We start from the raw sequence: 21,890 nt of genomic DNA, 5'->3' as shown, positions 1-21,890 counted from the left end.
AGCAGGTTCAGCAGGGCTGTTAGCCTCAGTCTGACATGGGTGTGAAGGTGGGCTTCAGTGTGAGCACTGGCTGGACTTTCTCTTAGTCGAGGTTACCCCTGGAAGGGCTGCAGCCACATACCTAACACCTGAGAGACCGTTGGTCATCCTCCACAGCCGCTTACCCATTGACCAGCCATCACCTGGAAAGTGTGTGGCAGGAAAATGCACTGTCTTCGCACCTGCCTCACAGCCTGCCTTTTCTGGAATCGGAAACTCCATGTCTGAGCTGCTTAATCTAACCTGTGGTGGATGGTCAGTGTGCTGAGAGACAGGAAATGCAGGGAAACAGACCCAGTGAGATTCGAGAAAGGTGAAGGATGGTCAACAGAAGTCTCCATGCAACCTAGAGGAGCTGAGGTGCAGCCCTGCAGAGGCCCCGAGACAAGGTGAACCTAGCAGAGCCCTAGAGGAAGCCACTCACCCCTGCTTGTTCACCTGACACTTCTGGACAAGCAGAGCAGGCAGGTTCTTGTCATGGAGCTATCAGCATGCAGATGGGGTTTTCACTGTGAGGCAGAGTTCACTGAGGGGGTGACTGTGGGTGGGACAGAGGCCCAAGAACTGGATAGCAGGGTTCTTGCCAGGCCTAGGAATCTAAAAGAGAGCTGACAGCCGACTCCCCGGCTGCAGGTTTTACGCTTCATACACCACTTGGCTGCATCTGAGCCCACACGCACCTGTGTGTGCCAACCGTGCAGGCCACCGTGACTACCAGACAGGCTCAGGAAAGACCAGGGAAGGAAACTTCAAGCGTTGAAGATCAGGCTGAGGGAATTCAGTGCCAGTGTCCCCAGCCAGAGATGGGATTCCCCTCGGTGCCCACAGGGACAAGGGAACAAAGGGATGGAGAAAGGACAGGTGGACACACCCAGTTGAAAGTTCATCTTTCCCCCTCTACTCAAGTCTGCACTCCCAGCACAAACACACATAAGACAGCATTCATTTAAGTTGTTTTTCTGGTTTTCCTGACACATGGCACCTTCTCTGCTTCCTGCTGGAACTGCCCCTGGCACTGTCCACTGGGGCAGAGGCTTGCTCTTTGCTGCCATGAGGACCTGGCAAGGCAGGGGCTCATCGTAGCGCTGTTACTCAGTCGGGATTTTTTTCCCCCTTGATCAATTTAGAAAAAAAAAAAAAAAGTATTGTTTTGTTGGTTTTGTTTGTTTGTTTTTCTAAGACAGCATTTCTATGTAGTCCTGGCTATCTTGGAACTCACCCTGTAGTCCAGGCTGGCCTCAGACTCACAGATATCTGCCCACCAAGTGCTGGGATTAAAAGTGTGCCCACCCCCGCCCAGCTGATCAATTTAGAAAGTTGTAAAACAGAAAACCGACTTGTAGGAAATACCCCGGTTTTGTGAGATAGGCCTTTTACTTCCCAGATGTGGTGAAAGATGCCTCTTGTGTGAGAAAGGCACACTTAGTGGCAGCCTGGGAGGCACAGGCAGAAGTCCCCCTTCAACATTTATGAGCAAGTCCCCTAATTTCTTCAGAGACACTCAAGGATGCACAGCAGACCCTTCTGAAAAGGTGCCTTGTAATCCCCCCCTTTCTCAGTAGGGAAACTGAGGCATCAAAGCAGTTGCAAGCCTCAGTAGACCTCCTGATCAGCTGCCTTTAAGCCTATGGAATTTCCTGGACCAGGAAGTCAGGGATGGGCCACAGTTGGGCAGTGGCACCTTGGGGACTTTGGGCTCATGGCCACTTCCTATGCCCCCAAATAGGTCCCTAGCAGGCCCTGAGCCTGAGGGCATTGCAAGATGAGCCAGACCTCAGGGCAGCCACTGAGAATCCGCTGCTGGCTCTGTCCAGCAGACCTCCCCAAGCCTATGATATCAATTCCCCTCTAAACCCCTTGGATTAGGGAAAAACAGCCCATTCCACACCACTGAGATTCATGTTCCCCATCTGTTAGCTGCTATGACACGCGAGGTTTGTGCCTGGCAGGTCTTTACCCGGAGCCAAGCTCCTTGGCTTGGCCTCCCAGCAGGCCAGCAGGCCAGTAAGGGTCAGCCAGGCATCTCAAGGAGCAGGCATGACATCTGTGTGGGCAGACACTGGGTTCTGGCCATTTCCTTGGCCACCACTATTACCTGATCTCATTCCACTCTAGGAAGTGCTCTTGTCCCTCTCCAGGGTCTGGAAGGTCTTTCAGGTGATGCTCTCCAGCTGCCCAGAGGCAGCCTAGTGGGTGGCACTGGGTCCAGGGACAGGGATGACCCAGTTCTACATCCCTTCCCATTGGGCAGAATCAAGTTGGGGTGTCTCGTGTATGAGGGTAGCAACTCTGTGTCCTTGTCAGACAGTAATGATGTGCCCATGGCTAAGCCCATTTTCTCATCTGGATGGGCAATCTATCCTGACCCTGGAAGGATGGGTAAGAGGTAAAGGCTGTATGTCCCACCCAGCTGTGGCTGTCCCTACCCACCTGGGCTCTCAAACCCACAAACCTCAGTGTATAGGCAGTGGGGTCACAAACCAAAACAGGGCAGCTGGTCTAGGGAGTTGCACAGGACCTGGGCTCTCAGCTTCTCCTGCCTTGATTTCCCCATGGAGAAAGATGAAAGTGCCATCCTGAGATGGCAAGTGCCCCGGCCTGAGAAGAGACCTCACTGCCCCTTCCTTCCTTACAGGGAAACCATGTCATGCCAGGGCTGTCAAGGCTGACTAGGCCTCCAGTGAGCAGGCATAGGCTGGGGTTGAGTGGTTGCGACCCAGATATCCAGACATCCCAGATGTCTGTCTGGGTTGTACCCACCAAGTTCTTGAGTTGCACTCCCAAAGGATGATGGGTTCTGGGGTACCCATAGAAACAAGTATTTCTGAACTCCCAGGCTGCAAGACTGGCAAATGTCCTTGGCTTCTTGGCCCTCCAGAAAGTTCACAAGGTGGAGTTTCTAGAACATGTGTGTACCAGGAAGTACAGTCTGTGGTCCTGAGCAGGACTGGCTGGTGGCTGGGGTCATGTCCAGTCTCCTGATATGGCCCCAGATGGTGTCCTACTTCCTAAACCTGGGCATGGACACCCCAGCTGCCATTCGGCCTGGAAAGGAGTTAGACATTGGTGACTGACAAGCCTGGAACTGAGTCAGGAAATGGGAGGCATGTTGGGTCTCAGGTCCCTGGGGTTAAACCTTCCCTAGAGTGTAGTGACACAATTTTGGAGTTTTGGTTTCTTTGAAAAACACAGAAATATGGGAATGCATTTTCATTTTAATCCCAGGTGTGGGATATGAGGCTGCTTCAGATTGTTCGCAGCAGCTGACTGTGATTTGCCTCGTGCTCTAGCAGGGGTGTGATTTTGCCAGCTGCAGACAGTTTTTGTGATTGTGTGACATTTGGAATTCTTGGGACTTTTCAGAGGGTACATAAATGTTCAGGCCTCGGAGAGGTGGTGGGTTGTTGGTTGTTGTTGGTCTCAGTTTGTTAAGCAGTTGTACACAAAGAAGAAACAAGAAGGAAATGGGTATCCTGCTGGCGAAGATCAAACTTCCTCAGGAACTGGATGCCCCCAATCAGCGGGAAGTAGTCTAATGATGATGTCATCACCTTTCTGACTCCCAATGTTATTCAGAGATCTCTGTCATTTCCTCTCTATCCCCTCACCCTTACCTAGCTTTAAGGGGTTAAAACAGGTAGAAGAAAAAGTGGTGGAGAAGGGTGGAAGAAAGAAGAACCTACAAAGTAGCCAAAACCAAGACATTGTAACAAAAGAGTTACAAGACATGTTCAGCGAGGACTCTGTTCTACAGGTGGGAATGCCTGTCCATCATAAGACATGACACATGTTTATGGAGGTAGTTAGACCAGGATGATGTTCTGTCTATGGAGGATCTGGTGCCGTTGGACTGTGTTTTCTGCCCTCTTCCCATCTGACTAGTAACGGGTGCCCCTCCTCCTACAGTGCTGGAAACAGGTGGAGTCAGGGCCTGAGGACGTTGTTTATATATAGCTTCAGCAATGAGGCCTGGAGCTGTGCTGTTCAGTCTGGTGGGAGAATTTGAGGATCCCCCCCACAGCCCCTCAGGTTCTTCCCAGATCCCCATGTCTCTCTCTGTACCTAAGAAGCCCTTCCTCTCTTCCTGAAAGACCTTCTTTCCCTTCCATTTTTTGTCAATTGTCATTATATCAGAGATGGCTAGTTTCACATCCTGCCAGCCACCCCACGAGGCCCTAGCATAGCTATGTCCTGAGACCCCCTCAGACCCCCATAACAGCAATCCGCATAGCCCTCAGAGAGGCTGCTCCAGGATCCAGCATCATCCAAGGATGCTGAGTCACAGGCTAAGGAGACAGAAAGGCCTTCGAGGCAGGAGTGGGAAAGGGCACAGTGAAGCCCCATGGGACGGAGGCTAGGACTGGGGGACTCTGAGCCCACCGCCCCGCAGGTCTTGGCTCTGGCCCAGTGCCAGAGGGTAGTGAACAAAGGTCTCAGACACCCCATGCTGTCCCAGCTTCTGGACACCCTCCCACACACCCACAGATTTCAAGAGAACACGTGAGTGTTTGACTGAGACCAAGCAGATGAAGTTGCCTTTGGATGGGGCTCCCCGGGACTCAGGAGCACAGCCTGCAGGAAAGGTTACCAGCATCCTTCCGTGTCATTTTTCCAGACCTTCCTGGTTTCCCTAGGCCCAGCTCCGGCCTTCCTTGCCCAGTGAGGCTTGCCCTCCATTCAGACTGGCTTGCTGAGTAGCTCAGGGGCTCAGTTTTACACTCACATCTGCTTGGCTCGTTTATATCTTGAGGCTGCAGCTTGTCCCCCACCTATTTCTGGACACTCCAGTTTGGCACTGGCTACTCCAAGGGGCTCCCTGGCACCTGACTCATCCACACTAGTTTGGGAAGCCTAACCATCGGCAGCACCTGGCCTCCATGGTGACTGAATGGGAGCATTGACTAAAGCCACAGAGTGGAACCCAGACCTGGAGCCCCGGCCTGGATGCAAAGGTACTAGCAGGAGGGACCGTGCAGCGGGAGCCACCAGAGAGGGACAGACAGGCCTCTGCTGGCAGGCACAGTGCAGGGGAGGGAGGGACTGTGGAAATGTAGATACCATGTTCAGGTTGAGATCTGGGCCTGGAGGAAGGCTCAGCCCAGCAGACTTTCATAACTGGGGAGACTCCTAGATTATATAGAGATTTGTTTGTTTGTCTGGTATGTCCAGCCATACCCTCTCCCCAGATCGCAGTCACTCCTGTCTCCCCTACCTCAGCCCCCAGAAAAGAGGCTCCTGGCTGTCTGTGAACACAAGTTATTCATCGCCTTCTGCCAGATGGCTTCACCATGGAACCCAACCTGGCACCTATCTGTGGTCACTCTGAGCTGGCAGGAAGTGGAAGGAGGGAAGCTGGGCTGTGTCCCTGAAAGCGTGTAGCTTTCCCTCAGAGGTCCCTGGCTCACGGGTGACATACAAGCTGTGGTACAATGAAGGAGACGTTCATTGCGATCAGGCCATAGTAGATGCGAGTGAAGGTGAAGGTTCATCTGCCATTGTTGGGCCATGTCCTCCCCCCCACCCCACGCCTCAGAAACCCTCACAGTAGACCCCAGGCAGAGCCCACCTGCACCCTTGTTCAGGAGACTACAGGAAGGTAAGAAGAAACCCCCCATAACTCGTGGTCCCTGTGGAGACTGAGGCTCGGTGGTGAAGGGAGCCACTCAGGGGTGCAAGGGAGACTTCAAGGACAGTGCAGAACAGGGTATGCGACACCAGTTGTCCCTGCAGCTCTCTTTACCAAGAGTCAAGCTGCCCTGTCATAGCAGGGACATGGGATTTAGGTTTCAGTGAGGCCAAAGCATAGACAAGTAGTTCTCAAGGTATGGTTGCACCACCATCTTGGCTCCACTCTGGTGCAAAGAGCCTGTCAGCCTCCTCTGGCCACCACAGGCCTGTTCCTCTCGCAGAGTGAGATTCCTGGGAAAGTTCCAGTTCCCCAGGAAGTTCCTTGTTACACACTGTGATAGCCAACTGGAGGGTCACAAATGTCTCTCTCTCTTTCTCTCTCTCTTTTTGGTTTTTTTGGTTTTTCGAGACAGGGTTTCTCTGTGTAGCCCTGACTGTCCTGGAACTCACTTTGTAGACCAGGGTGGCCTCAGAAATCAGCCTGCCTCTGCCTCCTGAGTGCTGGGATTAAAGGCGTGTGCCACCAGTGCCCATCCACAAATGTCTCTTTGGAATATCAATATGTTCACCCCTGCCAGGCTGGCTACAATCTACTGCTTCTTAAATGCAAGCCTGTGCCGCCTACTGCTGCACCTTGATACACTGTATCCTGTATCTCTTTGAAGGAAAGCCACAGTAAATCCTTCCTGTGTATGTGGCTTATCCTGAGGGTTTTGGACACAGCAACAAGAAAAGTTAACAGGCGATCACGTTCCTTTTTAAACAGCAGCCCCACCTGCTCAGCGGTCAGGGAAGCCGTCCCTGTTAGATACTACATCCTTCACCCTTCCTGTAGGCCCCAGAAACTCCCTTCTAATTTATGCTTTTAGGAAGGTGGCAATTCTGGGGGGCAGGGGAGAGGTGCCCACATAGGTAGATGTATGGCACTTATCCTTTTGTGGTTAGCTTTTTTCATTTGTCATAATATTCTCAGGACTTACTTATGTGATAGTATGTGTCAGAATTATTTTAAAGATTTCCTTTGTATTTATGTTGGTGGGGATTTGTCTGTGGAAACAGGAAGACAGCATGAGACCCTCTAGAACTGGAGTTACAGGTGGCTGTGAGTCACCTGATCACCGGATGTAGGTGCTAGCAGCTCTGTCCTTTGGAAGAGCTGCAAATATTCTTAATTACTGAGTCATCTCTCCAGAACCAAACAATATAATTGATTTGGTTTTTTGCAAGTTTGTCTTTTTATTTTTTAAAGCTGGGGACTGACCCAGGGTCTTGAGCTTGCTAAGTGAGGAGTCTGCCATAGAACTAAGTCCCCAGCCCCTCAGCTTTGCTTTTAAGGCCAAATGAGAGTCCACTGCATGGACAACAGCATTTTGTTTATTATCCATTGTACCGTTGACAGACATTGAGATTTTCTGTACCCGTTGGCTCCAGGAACAAGGTGGCCTGCATGTCCTTGAGTCCCTTTTTAGTTGTTTGAGAGATATGCTTAGAAGTAGAATTACTGATAGTTTAGTAATTCAAAATTTAGTATCTGGAGAGATGCAGGGTTCTCTTTTACACCAGCTACACCAGTTCACATTCCTCCCGACAGCTTGCAGGGCTCTGGTTATCCCCAGCTGGCCCACACTTGTTCCTGTTTTGTTTGTTTGTTTGTTTTTTGGTTTGTTGTTGTTGTTTGCAAAGTCACCTGTCGGGAGGAGGTGGGATCTTTGGTCATGTTTGCTCTTCTCTGATTGGTGGTGCTGGGCGTCTGTCTTGTACCTTCAGGCGCTTGTTTGCTCTTTGCTCTCTTGTGATTGGTTGTGCTGGGCGTCTGTCTTGTGCCTTCAGGTACTTGTTTTCTAGCATTTTTCATTCTTACCACTCCAGGCTATTCTGGTCTTTGCTGGTTTATTCTTACTCTGTTTGGTTTTCTTATTTAAAATATTTAAGGGCTGGGGAGATGGCTCATCTGTTAAGAACACTGACTGCTCTCCCAGAGGTCCTGAGTTCAATTCCCAGCAATCACATGGTGGGTCACAACCATCTGTAATGGGATCTGAAGCCCTCTTCTGGTGTGTCTGAGCTAGCTACAGTGTACTCATATACATAAAATAAATAAATCTTTTTGTTTGTTTTTTGAGACAGGGTTTCCTCTATATAGCCCTTAGCTGTCCTGGAACTAACTCTGTAGACTAGGCTGGCCTCGAACTCAGAAATCTGCCTGCCTCTGCCTCCCAAGTGCTGGGATTAAAGGCATGTGCCACCACTGCCCGGCTATTTTAAAGATTTATTTGCCAGGCAGGGGTGACACATGCCTTTAATCCCAGCACTTGGGAGGCAGAGGCAGGCAGATTTCTGAGTTCGAGACCAGCCTGGTCTACAAAGTGAGTTCCAGGACAGCCAGGCTACTCAGAGAAACCCTGTCTCGAAAAACAAAACAAAACAAAACAAAAAAAAATCTTTAAAATATTTATTTTTATTGTTTCAATTTATCCCTTGACAACTCCATACACGTCTATAATCCCCACTAATGTGTTCTCTCTCCTACCCTAGGAACCTTTCTTCCCAACATCCCCACCCCCTGCCTCCACTCATGTGTCTGTTTGTTTCCAGACAAGGTCTCTGTGTAGCCCTGGCTGTCTTGGAACTGGCTCTGTAGACCAGGCTGGCCTTGAACTCAGAGATGCGATGCCTCTGCGTCCTGAGAGCTGGGATTAAAGGCATGCGCCACCAGACTCAAGTGCCTCACTGATTTTTGCACAGGTCACTCGCTCTCTGCATAGTTTTGAGGCAACACCTCTTCTTATCATGTCAGATGGCTAAAGACATTCCAGAAGTTTCCCTGACCATCCACCTCTACTGTGTCACCTTGTGCATGGACGTAACTCTTCCTTCTGTCTCAGAAGCACCTGAATTGCCTCGGTCATATTCACAGGGTTTTATTCCAACCCCAGGCACCAGCAGCTCACACACACACACATGTGCACACACACACACTTTCGTGCACACTTTCATGCACATACACATGCACACACATGCACGCACACACACACATACACACACACACACATATGTATGAGCATGCATATCCAAGTGCACACACACTCAAAAACACACACATGTGCACACAGACATATGCTTTCATGCATACTTTCATGAACAGACACATGCACACACATGAGCACGCACACCACGTACACACACACACACACACACACACACACACACACACACCAATACAGCCCCGCCCAACTGTGGAATTTCTTTTGCAGTTGGAAGGAGTCAGTCTGCAACATGCTGCCATGTGAAAGAGCCTTGGGAATTCCACACTGAGCAACAGGAAACACGACACACGACACGCTATAGGACTCTATTTTTAAATAATGTCCAGAATAGGCAATCCCACAGGGACTGAGCAGGGATCACAGCTGCTTGGGGCTCAGCGAGGGGGATGGGCCATGGGTGTTTCCTGGGGACAGTTTCCTTCTGGAACGAGAGGACTGCTCTGCAGTGGGCAGTGGTGATGGTCACACAGTGGCCTGGATGTGTCAATACTACTGGTTCCTCCGCCTCAGGTTGGTTTATATTATGTTCTGTGGATTTCACCACATGGTATGCACAGTAGGGAGGGATGATTTTATTTCCCTTATATTAGTTTAGTTTAGGCTGGCCTGTACGCACACCATGCCTGATTTACAAGGTCCTCATGCGTGTGAGGCAAGCACTCTACCAACTAAATACACCCCGTATTTTATTAATTTATTCTTGACTACTTGAGATGGGATCCTACTGTGTAGCTCTGGGTAGTCTGAAACTCACTCTGTAGAACAGGCTGGCCTCGAACTGGAAGCAATCGTTCTGGCTCTGTCAACTTAGTGCTGGGATTACAGGTGTCCAACAACACACCAGACAGATGTTTTCAGTAACATAAAAGCCAAAGAAATAAGTATCTCCAAGAGATGCTGTAGGGTAGTACCTGGCCTGGCCAAGGAAGCCAGGGAGGGGATAGTCTCAGGGAGGGGAGGCAAGAGCCAGAAGCCAGGCCATGCTTCAAGGATTCTAGACCTGGCACAACCCTCGTGGACACTCCCTCATGGGCCCTCTGCTTCTGTTGGTGCTGCTGCTTCTCTGCCAGCCCTGGCCTTGGCTTACGAGAGCCAGAGGACCCGTAGCTGTGGCAACACCGCACTATTATTTCCCTGTCCCCTTGGAGAGACTGTGAGGAAGCTCATACTGCCCACTCTCTTGCCTGGAGCAGCAGCAGGTGCAGCCTGCCTGCCCAACCCCGGTGTCCCCAGCAGCCTGCCCTGCACGGATTGGAGCCTGAAGGAGAACAAGCTCTTTCCTAGGGAGCCATTTTTATGAAAAGACGGCCCTCAAGCCCCAGCCTCAGCCCGTGGTTTGCCCTTTGCGGAGAAAGTGGGCTGGTTCCTGATGAGCTCTGAGCTCTGGGCTCTGCTTTACCTTCCTGGGGAGGCCAGGCAACGTTAGCAAGCTGTCACTGCCGTCTGGTGTCTCTGGCCAATGTCAGCGCTTGGCCAAACCACCAGCTTGTTGAGCACAGCTGTGGTAGGTGGGGCTCTTTTTCAGGGTGAAAGGCTGTCTCTGAGTGTGACAGGCCCCTCCCCTAAGACAGGGACAGTGCGAGCACAATGCTCACCCTAGCCTTCCACTCATCCTTGCCCACAGATCCCAGGCCTGGCTGCATCTCGCTATAAACATGTTGCAGTGCCTCAGTTTCTCTCTGTGTTCCCAGGAGGTTGAGGTTGGGATGTATCTGGAGGTGCTGCACCCTTGGCAGGGTGTGGGCCTTCCAGGTAGGGGTATCCCTGGGGTGTCCATTGTGGTATCCACCATACAGGTTTGTCTGCTGACTCTGGGGAGGCTCGATACCTTGCAGAAATGCTTATGTGTTGCAGTTTAAATGTTTACAGAATGCCTAGGCGGGGGTGGCAGGCAGCTCAGTGTCCAAGCACTCTCAGCATCTTAGTACTACACACACATACACACACACACACACACACACACACACACACACACACACAGAAAGGGGAGAGGGAGAGATCAGCCTAAGGCAGTCTCTAGATCCAGTGACCACTGGCTTTGGAAGAGGGTGCACACAGAGCACCAGGTAACCACCAAGGCAGAGCTGGGGTCACGCTGGGACCTTCAGCCAAGGAAGGAACACCGGAGTCTCAGGAGACCAAGCAAGGACCCTGGTCAGAAGCTCTTGGGAAGTGTGGCCGTCTGATATCTCAATGTCACACTTGGGAAAGTGAGTCCCAGGACTCTTCCCCACGCTCTGTTTCCATGCCTTCTTTCCTCAACCATGCCTCCTCCCTGAGTGTCCGGGTGGTCTCAGTGGCCACAGGGACCCTGTTGGAGCTACTCAGGTCAGAAAGAAGGTAGGATGCAGGAAGGTTTGGAACCTATGCTAATAAAGAATGCTTTTCTTCTTCGCTGTGATGGAGCTGTAAGGCCTGGAACACCCGGAAAGGTGACCGAGAGCACCGAACCTCCCTGGCTGTGTCTCTAGCACAAGCTATCTGCGAATGGCCAGAATGAGGGTGAGTGGTGGCTGTGGCCTCAGGCTCCGGAGGTCCAGCTGCCTCTCTGTTCTTGCAATCACTGAAAAATGGAGTATTTTACTTGATGTGTTTTTGTTTTTTTTTTAAACATAAAAATTGACTATTTAAGGCATAACTACTCAATTATTAGGTTCCTACAAGCTTTATTGAGATGTCAAAAAAAAACTGTAAGATTGGGCTGGAGAGATGGCTCAGTGGTTAAGAGCACCAACTACTCTTCCAGAGGTCCTGAGTTCAATTCCCAGCAACCACATGTTGGCTCACAATCATCTGTAATGGGATCTGATGCTCTCTTCTGAAGACAGTTACGGTATACTCATATACATAAAATAAATAATTCTTAAACAAAAGAAAACTGTAAGATTCACCGCCACAGTGCTGGCATTTCCAAAAGTGAAGGCACCAGATGTTCAAAGTCAAGCTCTTTTATCCCACCTTTAAAGGCACACACCTTTAATCCCAGCACTCAGGAGGCAGAGGCAGGTGATCTCTGTGAGTTCAAGGCCAGCCTGATCTACAAAGTGAGTTCAAGGCCAGCCAGGGCGACACAGAGAAACCCTGTCTTGAAACCAAGATGGGTCAGTGGGTATAGGGACTTGCTGCCTGTTGTGGCGACCCAAGTCTGACCGCAGGAGCCCACATTCTAAGTGGAGAGAAGAGACTCCTAAAAGCTGTCCTCTGACCTGTACACACGTGCCATCACATGGATACCCCTGAGTGTATGTGTCTACACACAATAAGTAAGTGTAATTTGTAAATGTTTTTGAAGTTGAGATTCAGTAGGGTTTGGTTGGTCAGCGCTGTTTTCTGTACTCTCTGGGCTCGTAGCTGTCACTTTTATGTAATTCCAGATTTTTTTTTTAAATCACCTCCACAATAAGCCTTGTGGTCACCCAGGACTTCCCTTCCCCAGGGATTCCAGCAATCCCCATCTGTGGCTGGTCTCTGTGGACTAGGCTGCTCTGGACATTCCAGTCGTGGCCTCTGCGGCCTCCTGCCTGGCCTCTGCACTGAGTAGCCTGTTTTTGTGGTTTATTCCCATTCCTTGCAGCACGTGTGTCCGTGTTTCAATTCTGCCTGTGCCTTCCTCTCTCCCATGAGCTTCCCTGCCAGGCCATCTCTGCCTTCCTCTCCTCCATAAGCATGCCCCCCGCCCCCAGGCCATGCCCTCTAGGTCAGCTGCTTCCAGGGACGGTCCCTATGCACCCCACGACTCCTTGCATGGATCAGAACTGTAGAATGTCCTTCAACATCAGCTGCCAATGCCTCTGTGACACTACTGGCCAAAAACTAAGGGTCCTCCTACCTAGAGGTGATTGCTGCCCTTGCCTGACATGGGAAGAAGTTGTTCTTCTTTGGGTCAGGCCTCTCTTGATCACCCTTTCCATAGGGTTCCAAGAGAACACCTAGTCAGCCATGAGCTCAAGACCAACCCAAAAGCCCATGTGCCCTCCAGGTGAGCAGTTTTGGGTCACTCTGCTGACAACATGAACAGAGATGGCTACCCCCAAACTTCACAAGGACCATGTCAGAAAAATCAGGGCAGCTCTGATACCTCGGACCCTGCTGACTCTGACCACTCTATTCTAGTCACTGCTGACCCTCTACCCAGACACTCCCTCTCCCCCAGTCTTGGGGCCCTCCTGCCAACAGGGCCCCTCCGACTAGCAAAATCCCTTTGCTCTCCCAACTTCGGACCCCAAAGGGCTCTGTAACTAGGCCAAGAATGAATGAATAGTAGTATAGCTGGTTGTCCAGGACCCCAGAGCTGCATGCAGGTGACAACCCCTCTTCGTGCCTCGCCTACATGCCGCCAGGCCTGCAGCTTCTTAGCAACGCTGCAAGATGGCGCTGCGGCGGGAGGAGGAGGGGCGCGGGGCACGGCGTCGGTGCCCGGCGCCGCCGCCTGCTCCAAGCGCCCCGGCTGTTCTGCGCTGATGGGGCCAGATGGGGCCAGCCGTTTGTCGCATCGTGGCACAGCTGCAGGCGGTCAGTGCAAAAACAGCACCCCAACCGGTGTAAGCGTGTCCTGACAAGCCACCCCCAAACCTGCGAGTAACCCTGTAACCATGAGTTCCTGGATCCCCCACCTAGTATTTCCTTCCACCATCCGCTACTCAGCAGGACCCCAGCTCTGCACCTCCATGGACACTCCGGTCTGTAACCTCACCTGTGACCCTTGGCCTCCGTGACAACCACCACGAAGTCAGTGACCTCTTGAGATGCCCACAGTCTCAAATCAGCTTCCAGTCTCAGTCGCTCTCCCATCTAGGGCTTGACCCCTCATCCTCATCTCAGCCTCCCCGGACCTTCGACCTCCGTACTCTCCTCTAACCTGCCTGGATGCCCCTGGCCTTCGTCACTCGCAACCATCGGCTCCTTCTTCCAAAACCCCCACCCACTTAGTAGCAGACTTCTTTGGAGCCCCAAAGCCTCGATGACCCCACTGTCTCCATCTCAACACTCCGTGTCCCTCCTCCCTGTCCCGTCCAGTCTCCTTTCCAGTAGCCGAGGCCTGCATACCCTTTCCCTCAGCCCACACCCTTCGTATGCCAAGACCTGCGTGTCCCTTCTCTGCTGTGTCTCCGCTCGGTGCTCCTCAGCTCCCATAGCATCAGCCTCTGTGCCCTCTCCCCAGCCTGCATCCTTTAGTGTCCCACAGCCTGTACCCCTCCTTCTGCCTAGGTCCCCTACCTTTCCCCCAGTCTCCATGCCTCCCAGGCTTCGGCCCCCTCCGTATCATCTGTGCACTCCTACCTCCCCTCCGTGCCCTCAGACTTCATTTGCCCCCCCCCCACCGTAGTCCCAGCTTCCGTGCCCCCTCCCCATCTCTTAGTGTCCCACGACCTACGTGAACCTCCCCTGCCTCTGTCCCCTCTCCGTGTCCCCAGCCTTCGCGCTGCCCAGCCTCTGCGCCCCTGTCTTCATCCCCCCTTATTTCATAGCCCCCCCACCTCCGTGACCCCTCTCCTTCCCTCATTGTCCCACGAACTGCGTGCCCCTCCCCTGCTTTGTCCCAGAAAGTAACCCCCAGCCCCCATCTCCATCCCCCCCTGCTCCCCCCCCCCCACCTCGCGCGCGCTCCCGCGTGTTTTCGGACTGCACCAGCCAGAGCCCCGCGGCGCCGCGGCGGCGGGCGGAGGCGCCTAGTCTGTCGCCGCCCCCACTGGTGCCCGCGCTGCGGCGGTGGCTGGGGGCGCTAGGAGCGGGGGGCCGTGCGCTCCGCACCTGCGGAGGCCGCTGGACGATGATGCCGGAACGCCGGCCCAGGCCGCCGGCGTTCTGAGCTTAAGCGCAGCGCCCGCCCTGGGGATGCTCATCGCGCTGCTGGCCCTGGCCATGTCGTCGTCCTTCTTCAACCCCAGCTTTGCCTTCAGCTCCCACTTCGACCCGGGTGAGTCCGCGCGGCGCCCTCGGAGGCGGCCTTGCGGCTGCGACTGCCCCCCCACCTGTCTCCCTACCGCCGACATGATGCTGCTGGAGCCACGGTTTCCCATTTTGCCTGGAAATTAACCCTTTCTCCGCCCTGAGTCCCCGCAGAAGAACAGGGACCGGCGAGGACCCACTACAGGTCTCCGGAGGTGGGCAGGCCTTGGGGCCAGACCCTGTACAGCCGGCCCCTTCAGCGCTGGCTGGCAGCATCAGCCCCTGCCTCTTTGGATGCCTCCCTGGCACAGGTAACTGGGACAAGAGGGCCTGTGTTGGCCCCAGGTGTCCCGGAGAGAGGTTGCCAGGACTCAGGGCCCTGGGGAGGTGAGGGGTGTTCTGTGAGGCAGGGCAGGAGCCCAGGCCCGCTGTGGAAGCTTGCTCATCCATGTTCTGGTGGAAGGCTCCTTCCTAACCCTGGTGCTGTTTTCTGCAAATCCCTGGCAAGGCAGCGTGCCCATCTCCCTCGGCAGCCTGTGGTGGGTGTGGGGACCGACGAAGACCCTAGCATGAGCCCACCTGAGGTCCCATTCTAGAGAGGTGGTGCTGACTAACTGCACAGGACCTGGGGTCGGGCATCTTGCTCCACCTGGCTAGTGGACACCAGGGTAATGTGTTTACCACAACTGCCTGGCCACGGTGGACAGCTGTGGTGGGCAGAGGGGGCCAGGGCAGCTGTTTCTAATCCTGATTCTGTTTGCTTAGCCTGGGAGGGAGGGGAATGAACCTGTGCCCAGGAGGAGCCTGGAGTCCCACCCACAAGTCCCTGGAGCTTTGGCTTTGGCTGCACAGCCCAAACAAAGCCCGGCTCACATACGATGACTCTCCTGGGTCTCCCTCCTGGAGTGGGGCCAGAATGTGCAGTGATGCACAGAGTCCCCTGGGCAGGGCTGGATCTGAAGGCATTTGCTCCCAGGGAGGGGAGCCGATGGAGCTGTCTATCTGGTATAGGGCTATAAGTGTCCTTTGCTCAGAAATGACTTCCTGGGTGAGCCAAGGGGCTTGGAGGTCACCATTTCACCAGGCAACCAAAGGCACAGAACCTAGGGGTTGTGTCAGTGACCCCTTAAACCCAGGGCGGGAGTAGAGGTGGTATTGAGAAACCACCCAAGGCCCAGACTACCTTTAGGGACAGATATCCAAGGGCAGCATCACCAGTCTCAGGATGTCTCCCATGGCAAGCCTCACCCGGCCCTTGGTCCTTCCAGTGGGCGGCTACTCCTGACTGCAGACAGGTGGCCTTGGAGCTGTTGGGGTTGGGGTGGGGCCTAGGCTGACCACAGTAGGGAGGAATCTATGTGCCCTCCCACCTGCCTCTGCTGGGCCCAGACCTGCCCTGGTGGCCTATCACCCTTTGCTCCTCCAGGGTATCCAGGACAGGGGTGCCCTTCCCCCACATCAGAGAAACAGCAGGGTTCTGCAGCTCTTGCGTTTTTTTGCGCAGTAGATCAGTGTAATTACAGTGTGCTGCTTTAATGATCTAAGGGGGAAAAGTGTTGTAAGCAAGAGGACTTCTCTTGAGAGCTGTATGCCTGTGGATATTGTATCCCTCCTGTCCTGATAGTCCACCCATGGGTGTGGATGATGGTGATGAAGTTGGGGACCTCAGTGGGGTGACAAACCCTGGCCCTGTGGGTGCTGCAGAGGAAATATGGGGTTCACTGTCTTCCCACTAAATCTATGCTTAAAGCCTACTATCTCACCACCACCACCAGAGTTCCCGTGTCTGTCTTTGCTTTGCCTCTGTTTCCCAATCTGTAAAATGGGATGGTGATGCCTATGGCTAGGTCTGGGTTGGAGGAGATGCCTGATGGACTATTTGTTGGGGTGAGGAGGTGTGGACGGAACTGGTGCCTGAGGCCTCTGCACTCACAGTGGGGGAGTGGCTTTTCATGCTCACAATACAGAGAGATGGTCTATCTGGGTTGTTGGAGCCACCAGAACTCAAAGGAGGGTCTCATGTTCACAATGGCTGAGGAGCGTGTCTGTGGGCTCCCAGTGCCCCCCAACAGGGTGCTGAAGCTGAACATAATCATGGGATGTCATGTGCTGGCCAGACAAGCACCCAGAAGGGTTGGCCACCTGTAAAGTCTGACTCTTTGCTCCCTGGCATCCAGGGTGTAGATGATCAGGAAGGATTTCTTGGCAAGCTTGGCCCAGTGGCCTCTTTGCTCTGTGGTCTTGGGCCACTCTTTCAGCCTCTTGGGGATCACTCTGCAGGTAGGCAGAACATGGAAGACAAAAATGATGGAAGTCTTCATGGAGGGCAGGGCGGCTGGGAGGAGAAGGAGCCGATGACCACATAGCCATCTCGCACTCATGCAGGGGGATGATCTTATTTCTCACTCTCCACACCAGCGTGCCAGGTGCTGAGATGGGTAGGCCTCAGTCAGGATGCTATGGTTGCTGGAGCCTGGTACCATCCCTGGTGCCAGCAGCAGCGGTGAAGGGGTTGCTTTACTAGGGTTTCCTGTACTCCCAGCATGCCTTGGGGCTGCCCTGCATGCCCGGGCTCTGGGAGATGACCCCACCCCCATTTGCTCACCTCCCAATGTCTGGCCCTCTCTGGTCCTTAGCTTCCTTATCTGTAAGGTAGCCATGTGGTGGCGTGGACACTGAGCACAGGCAAACAACAAGCAAGGCTAGTTAAGATGGCCTCTGCCAGGGTCTAGCTTGAGGCCTGTGGGCTGTGGAGCTGGCATCCGTTTACAGAAGCTCAGAGAACACACGGTGGTCCCACTCAGTCATTCAGCATAGCCCATGAACCCCGCACTGTGCCTTGGTATCTCCAGACTTCCTGCTTACATCCTGGTCTTTGCACAAGTCTTCACCCCATGTTGGGCTCCTAAGGAAGATCCCGCTGTGCCTTCCTGGAATGGTTGTTCCCTTGGTGTCCGCATGTGGCAGGGTACAGAGCTGGCATTGCTGGGATTGTGACGACTGTTGCAGTAGAGTCTTGGTCTGAGTGCCACATGGAGCTTGGTTCGAAGGGAGCCCTGGAAATGGACCAGAGAGTCCCCAGGAGTCCTGGTCTCTGACTCACAGATATACTTGGACTATGAAAAGTTGTGTCCATTGAGTGACATGACACCCCGATCCTCAGTGGACCTGGTTGAAGGAACAAGCTCATTGGGCCTTCATAGCAGCTGGTCCTAGAGTGCAGGTGCTGCCCCTGGCTTGTCACCCTGCCCTATGGGCCCAGTGACAGGAAGGTCAGAGCCTACCTCAGTATTACCTCATTTCGGTGAATCACTAGAGCCTCTAGGTTACAGGTGACCAGGCTGAGAGGTGACTGGGCAAGGGCCTGGCTGGCAGTGGCCATATACAGCCTGCTCCTCTGAGAGCTGGCGCAGGAGGAGCGCCAGAAGGTTTGCCCACCCCAACACCACAGCCATATACCCACAGGTATGCAGGGCTCTGTACATGCGTGGCACATGCAGACACGGATGTGAAAAACCTGCAAACACACATCTCCCAAATGGCAGGTGAGGCAGGGTTATTCAGGCTGGTATGTCTATGTCCAAGTGCATCTGCAAGCACACACACACATACATACACATACACACACATACATACATACACACACATACACATACATACACACATACATACACACACATACACACATGCACACACACATACACACATACATACACACACACGCATACATACACACACATACATACATACACACACATACATACACACACATACACACATACACACATACATACATACACACACATACACACACATACACACACATACATACATACACACACACATACATACATACACACACACACACATACATACACACACACACACACACACACTTTGTGGGCACGTACAGGGTACAGGCATCTCTGTGGGCATTCTTGTGGGTGTGAGAACCCTTTTCCCGGGAAACCTCTCTAGGACACAGGGTTCTTTGCTGAGCCCCACTGTTCCATCTCAAGGATGGAACATCTGCATGTTTGTGCTCCCTTGAGAGGTATCACTGGCTCCATGTCCACCCAGCACCTCAGGGTGGGGTCTTGTTTAGAAAGAAGGTCTACAAAGACAATTTGTAAAGGTGAGGTCATACTGAGGCAGGGTAAACCCTAAGTCCTATGGCAGATGTCCTGCTATGACACAGAAATGGGAGGAGACGGGGCGGGGTACAGGGGAGAGGAAGTGGAGACTGGAGAGGAGACTGTGAGCAGAAGCCTGTCTAGACCCCACGCTGGAAGAGCTAATAAGACCTCTCCCCAGGCCTCACTGAGCCTGCTTGCTGCTGGGCCAGGAAGGAACCATTCTCACAGAAGCCACCAGTTTAGGGAATCTCTGCTCAGAGCACCTCCGAAAAATAGTGCAGTTTCCCTCAGGCCTAGGGACCGAGGCAGGAGCTGCAAATCTGTAGCTCGCCTTGTGTCTGTGTGTACATGGTGGGTCCCGATGAGTAATGTCCTTGCTGTCTCTGGCACCTGTCCTGCACTCTTGGAGCACTTCCTGAGGGCAGGCTGGGCCCAGCCCTCCACCAGACCCTCCTCCTGGCACTGTGACCACCTGCTTTTCTCCCATGGCTCTTGAGACAGGGACTAGGGTCAACTGGAGAGAGCCTGATGCAGACTGATCAGGGGACCCTCTCTTACTGTCTTGTTCCCAGGTAGGATGGAGAGAGTCAGCTGAGAGCCTTGTCTATGGTAGAGAGACTCCTGTGCTATCCCTGACCCTTGTCATGTGATAATCTAGGTCATAGTGCCTGTTGGGACTTTGATTTTAGACCCCTGTAGGCTGGGCCCTGCCTGGCTGTCACAGAGGAACCAGTAGCATTGGGACCAGTGTCTGTGGCCTACCCCACCCCCAGCTCAGGAAGCCGGCAGAGGAAATGAGGGCAGTGGCCGAAGCCAGAGCCAGTTCCCAGGCTGACAGTCTGGGTGGATGGTTGCCTGAGGACTGTCACAGGAGGCAGAGTCACGTGGCATCCCCCATCTACTTCCGTCAGGGCTGGGGCTAGGGTCAGGGGGCTGGGACATGAGGGTGGGGTGGGGTTGGGAGTTCTCTAGAAGGCCACTCTGGGTGGAGCAAAGCTGGAGTCTCATAGGAGCAGCGTCCAGAGCCGGTATGTGGGTATTCTGGGAGGACGCTGCCTACTCTGTCCCTGCCAGCCCAGGGTGGGGGAGGACACAATACTTACCAGATCTCTGATCCAACCAGGACCCTACCTGAAGCCCTGGCAGTTCCTAGAGTGGGGAGGGCCTCTGCAGTAGGTGGGCTGGGCAGCCAGGGTCACCTGTCCCAGGTGAGGTGAAGCAGGTGCCTCTCATAATAGTGACAGTCAAACCTTCTCCTTCTCTATACCATCACCCCAAGATTTGCATGAGTCACCACCTTCTTGCTAAGTGACAGAATCCAGCACTACTCACACACCTCCGTCTCTGGGGAGGTCCCTTCTGTCGCTGGCTTACTGACTTGGGCACATGGCATCAGGGACCCTTGACCAGCTGGTCTTGGGCTCCTTGTAGGGACCACCTACCTGCCCTGTGAGCCCAATGGGATGGGAGCCAGGATCCCAGACTGGGCTCTGGAGGAGGCCAACCTGCGCTCAGAGACTGAGCTTTGAGGCCCGCCGGGCGTCTGGACACTGTGCTGCAAGGTGCAGATAGGGTCCATCATGGCTCTGGCTTCCCACTGTACCCCATTTTCTTAGATTCTCCCCTACTCTCTGTGCTGCTTAGGAGGGAACCTGGGAATGATGTGTACCAGTCAGGTACTCAGAGCTGAGTGGCTGGCTCTGAATTTGTCAATAACTTTCAACAGGGTGCGAGGCGGCACCCCTAACACCACACCCAGCCGTTCCTGCAACTCCTGCCTTACTCTGAGTGGCTGCAAGGTCCCCTGTGTAGGCTGACCTAGGCAAAAAGGGTGTAGTTAGCTCTCGAGGATATGTTTTCTGGGGACATGGAGCTATCTGTGGGGCACACTGTGGGACTTGAGTCCCCAACTACTTTAAGTGGCGCACATATGCTTAGGTGTCCCTGAGGCTCTGTGGCTTCATGTCAGTGGGACACACCTATGTGACCATACTCCAGGCTCTGGCCTCCTTGTCCCACAGAGCCACCTATGGCTGCCTCAGGCCTCTGCAGGATATGGTGTGTCGCCCACACCTTAGGAATAGAACGTCAGAGGCGTCCGCTCTGGGGGTAGGCACTGGCTTCTGTCCAGCTTTAGCTGTCTGTCTGTCATGGTGATGCTCCTATGAGTGTTTCCGAAAAGCACCGCCCACTTTCCTCTCTCCTCCCTCCCTCTCCCCCCTTCCTTCCCTTCCTAGCATGCTCTGCCTGCAACTACTAGCTCCTCCCTTCCCTTTATTCAGACACAATTTGCATATTATACATTCGTCTCTGAGAGCATAGAATTTATGGGTTTTAGTATTTTTAGAGTTGTGAGGTCTTCACTATATAGTCCATTTTTGGAACATTTTGTCTTGTTAATAATCAAGCCACGACTCCTGTCACCTCCCTGCTGTCCCTGTCCCTGTCTCGTTGATCATTCCTGTCATAACAACCTGTCCCACATCATGTCTCCTGGTCAGTCTCTGCTGAACACATACTGCAGGGGTTGTCCTAGACACTGTTGTGTGGCTTCCCCTGATCCTACAGAAGGTGTCATCTCAGGAGTGTGGTGCCCTGGGCACTGAGGGCCTCTGTGAGGCCGCCTGGCTGAGTGGATTCTGCAAAAATCCTTTTTTTGATTGCTCTGGGGACACATCTGTAGGTTCTGTTTGTCCTCCTCAGTTGTGTGTGTGAGAACGCTGTTGGCCTGTCTACTCCCTTGCATTCTTGTTCTGTCTGTGACCACAGTGCAGTGCAAGGCAGGGTGGACACCTCTGCCCAGCATGAAGGCCAGGGTGGGAGTGTTTGCCCCTGGCACCGGCACACTTCCCCTCTTTTCTCCAGTGAGCACATTGGCCACTCAATTAGCCACTTCCTGGGCACCGCTGGGTGCAGGCCATTGTGTATCCTGGAGCTGCCTGGAATCCTTTTGGCATTCACTAGTCATGGCTGAGAGGCACTTCCTGGCTGACTCGTGAGAGTAGATGACAGGAAGGGACACTCTGAGATTGCCCTCAGGCCTGTCCTGCCCACACAGGCCTGCCCAGCCCACGGAGCTGCCTCATTCTCTATCCAGAGGACCCTGTTACCAAGAGTGGGACTGTGGCAGCTGCCCAAGAGCCAGAACTGC

General features: G+C 53.4%; 1 protein-coding gene across 8 annotated transcripts in view; it reads left to right on the top strand.

Annotated features, from left to right (window-relative positions):
- The first annotated feature begins 14,316 nt into the window (after positions 1 to 14,316).
- The window catches only part of Aatk (apoptosis-associated tyrosine kinase), a 39,873-nt gene continuing 32,299 nt past the window's right edge, over positions 14,317 to 21,890 (top strand). For 2 of the 8 annotated variants that reach the window (XR_003949229.1, XM_006531991.3), the window contains exon 1: positions 14,317 to 14,631. Coding sequence is in view for 2 of the 8 variants with exons in the window: in XM_006531991.3 (XP_006532054.1) it covers positions 14,550 to 14,631 (82 nt within the window). In the remaining 6 variants the exon portion in view is untranslated. Of the gene's footprint in view, positions 14,915 to 19,709; positions 19,768 to 21,890 lie in introns of those variants that run through there. The other 6 variants (XM_006531993.3, NR_165305.1, NM_001198785.1 and 3 more) reach the window with 6 other exon arrangements.

The sequence above is a fragment of the Mus musculus genome, chromosome 11, assembly GCF_000001635.26.
Source record: "Mus musculus strain C57BL/6J chromosome 11, GRCm38.p6 C57BL/6J".
NCBI lineage: Eukaryota > Metazoa > Chordata > Mammalia > Rodentia > Muridae > Mus > Mus musculus.
Note: the sequence above shows the minus strand (reverse complement) of the source record. Positions and strands in the feature narration are given on the sequence as shown.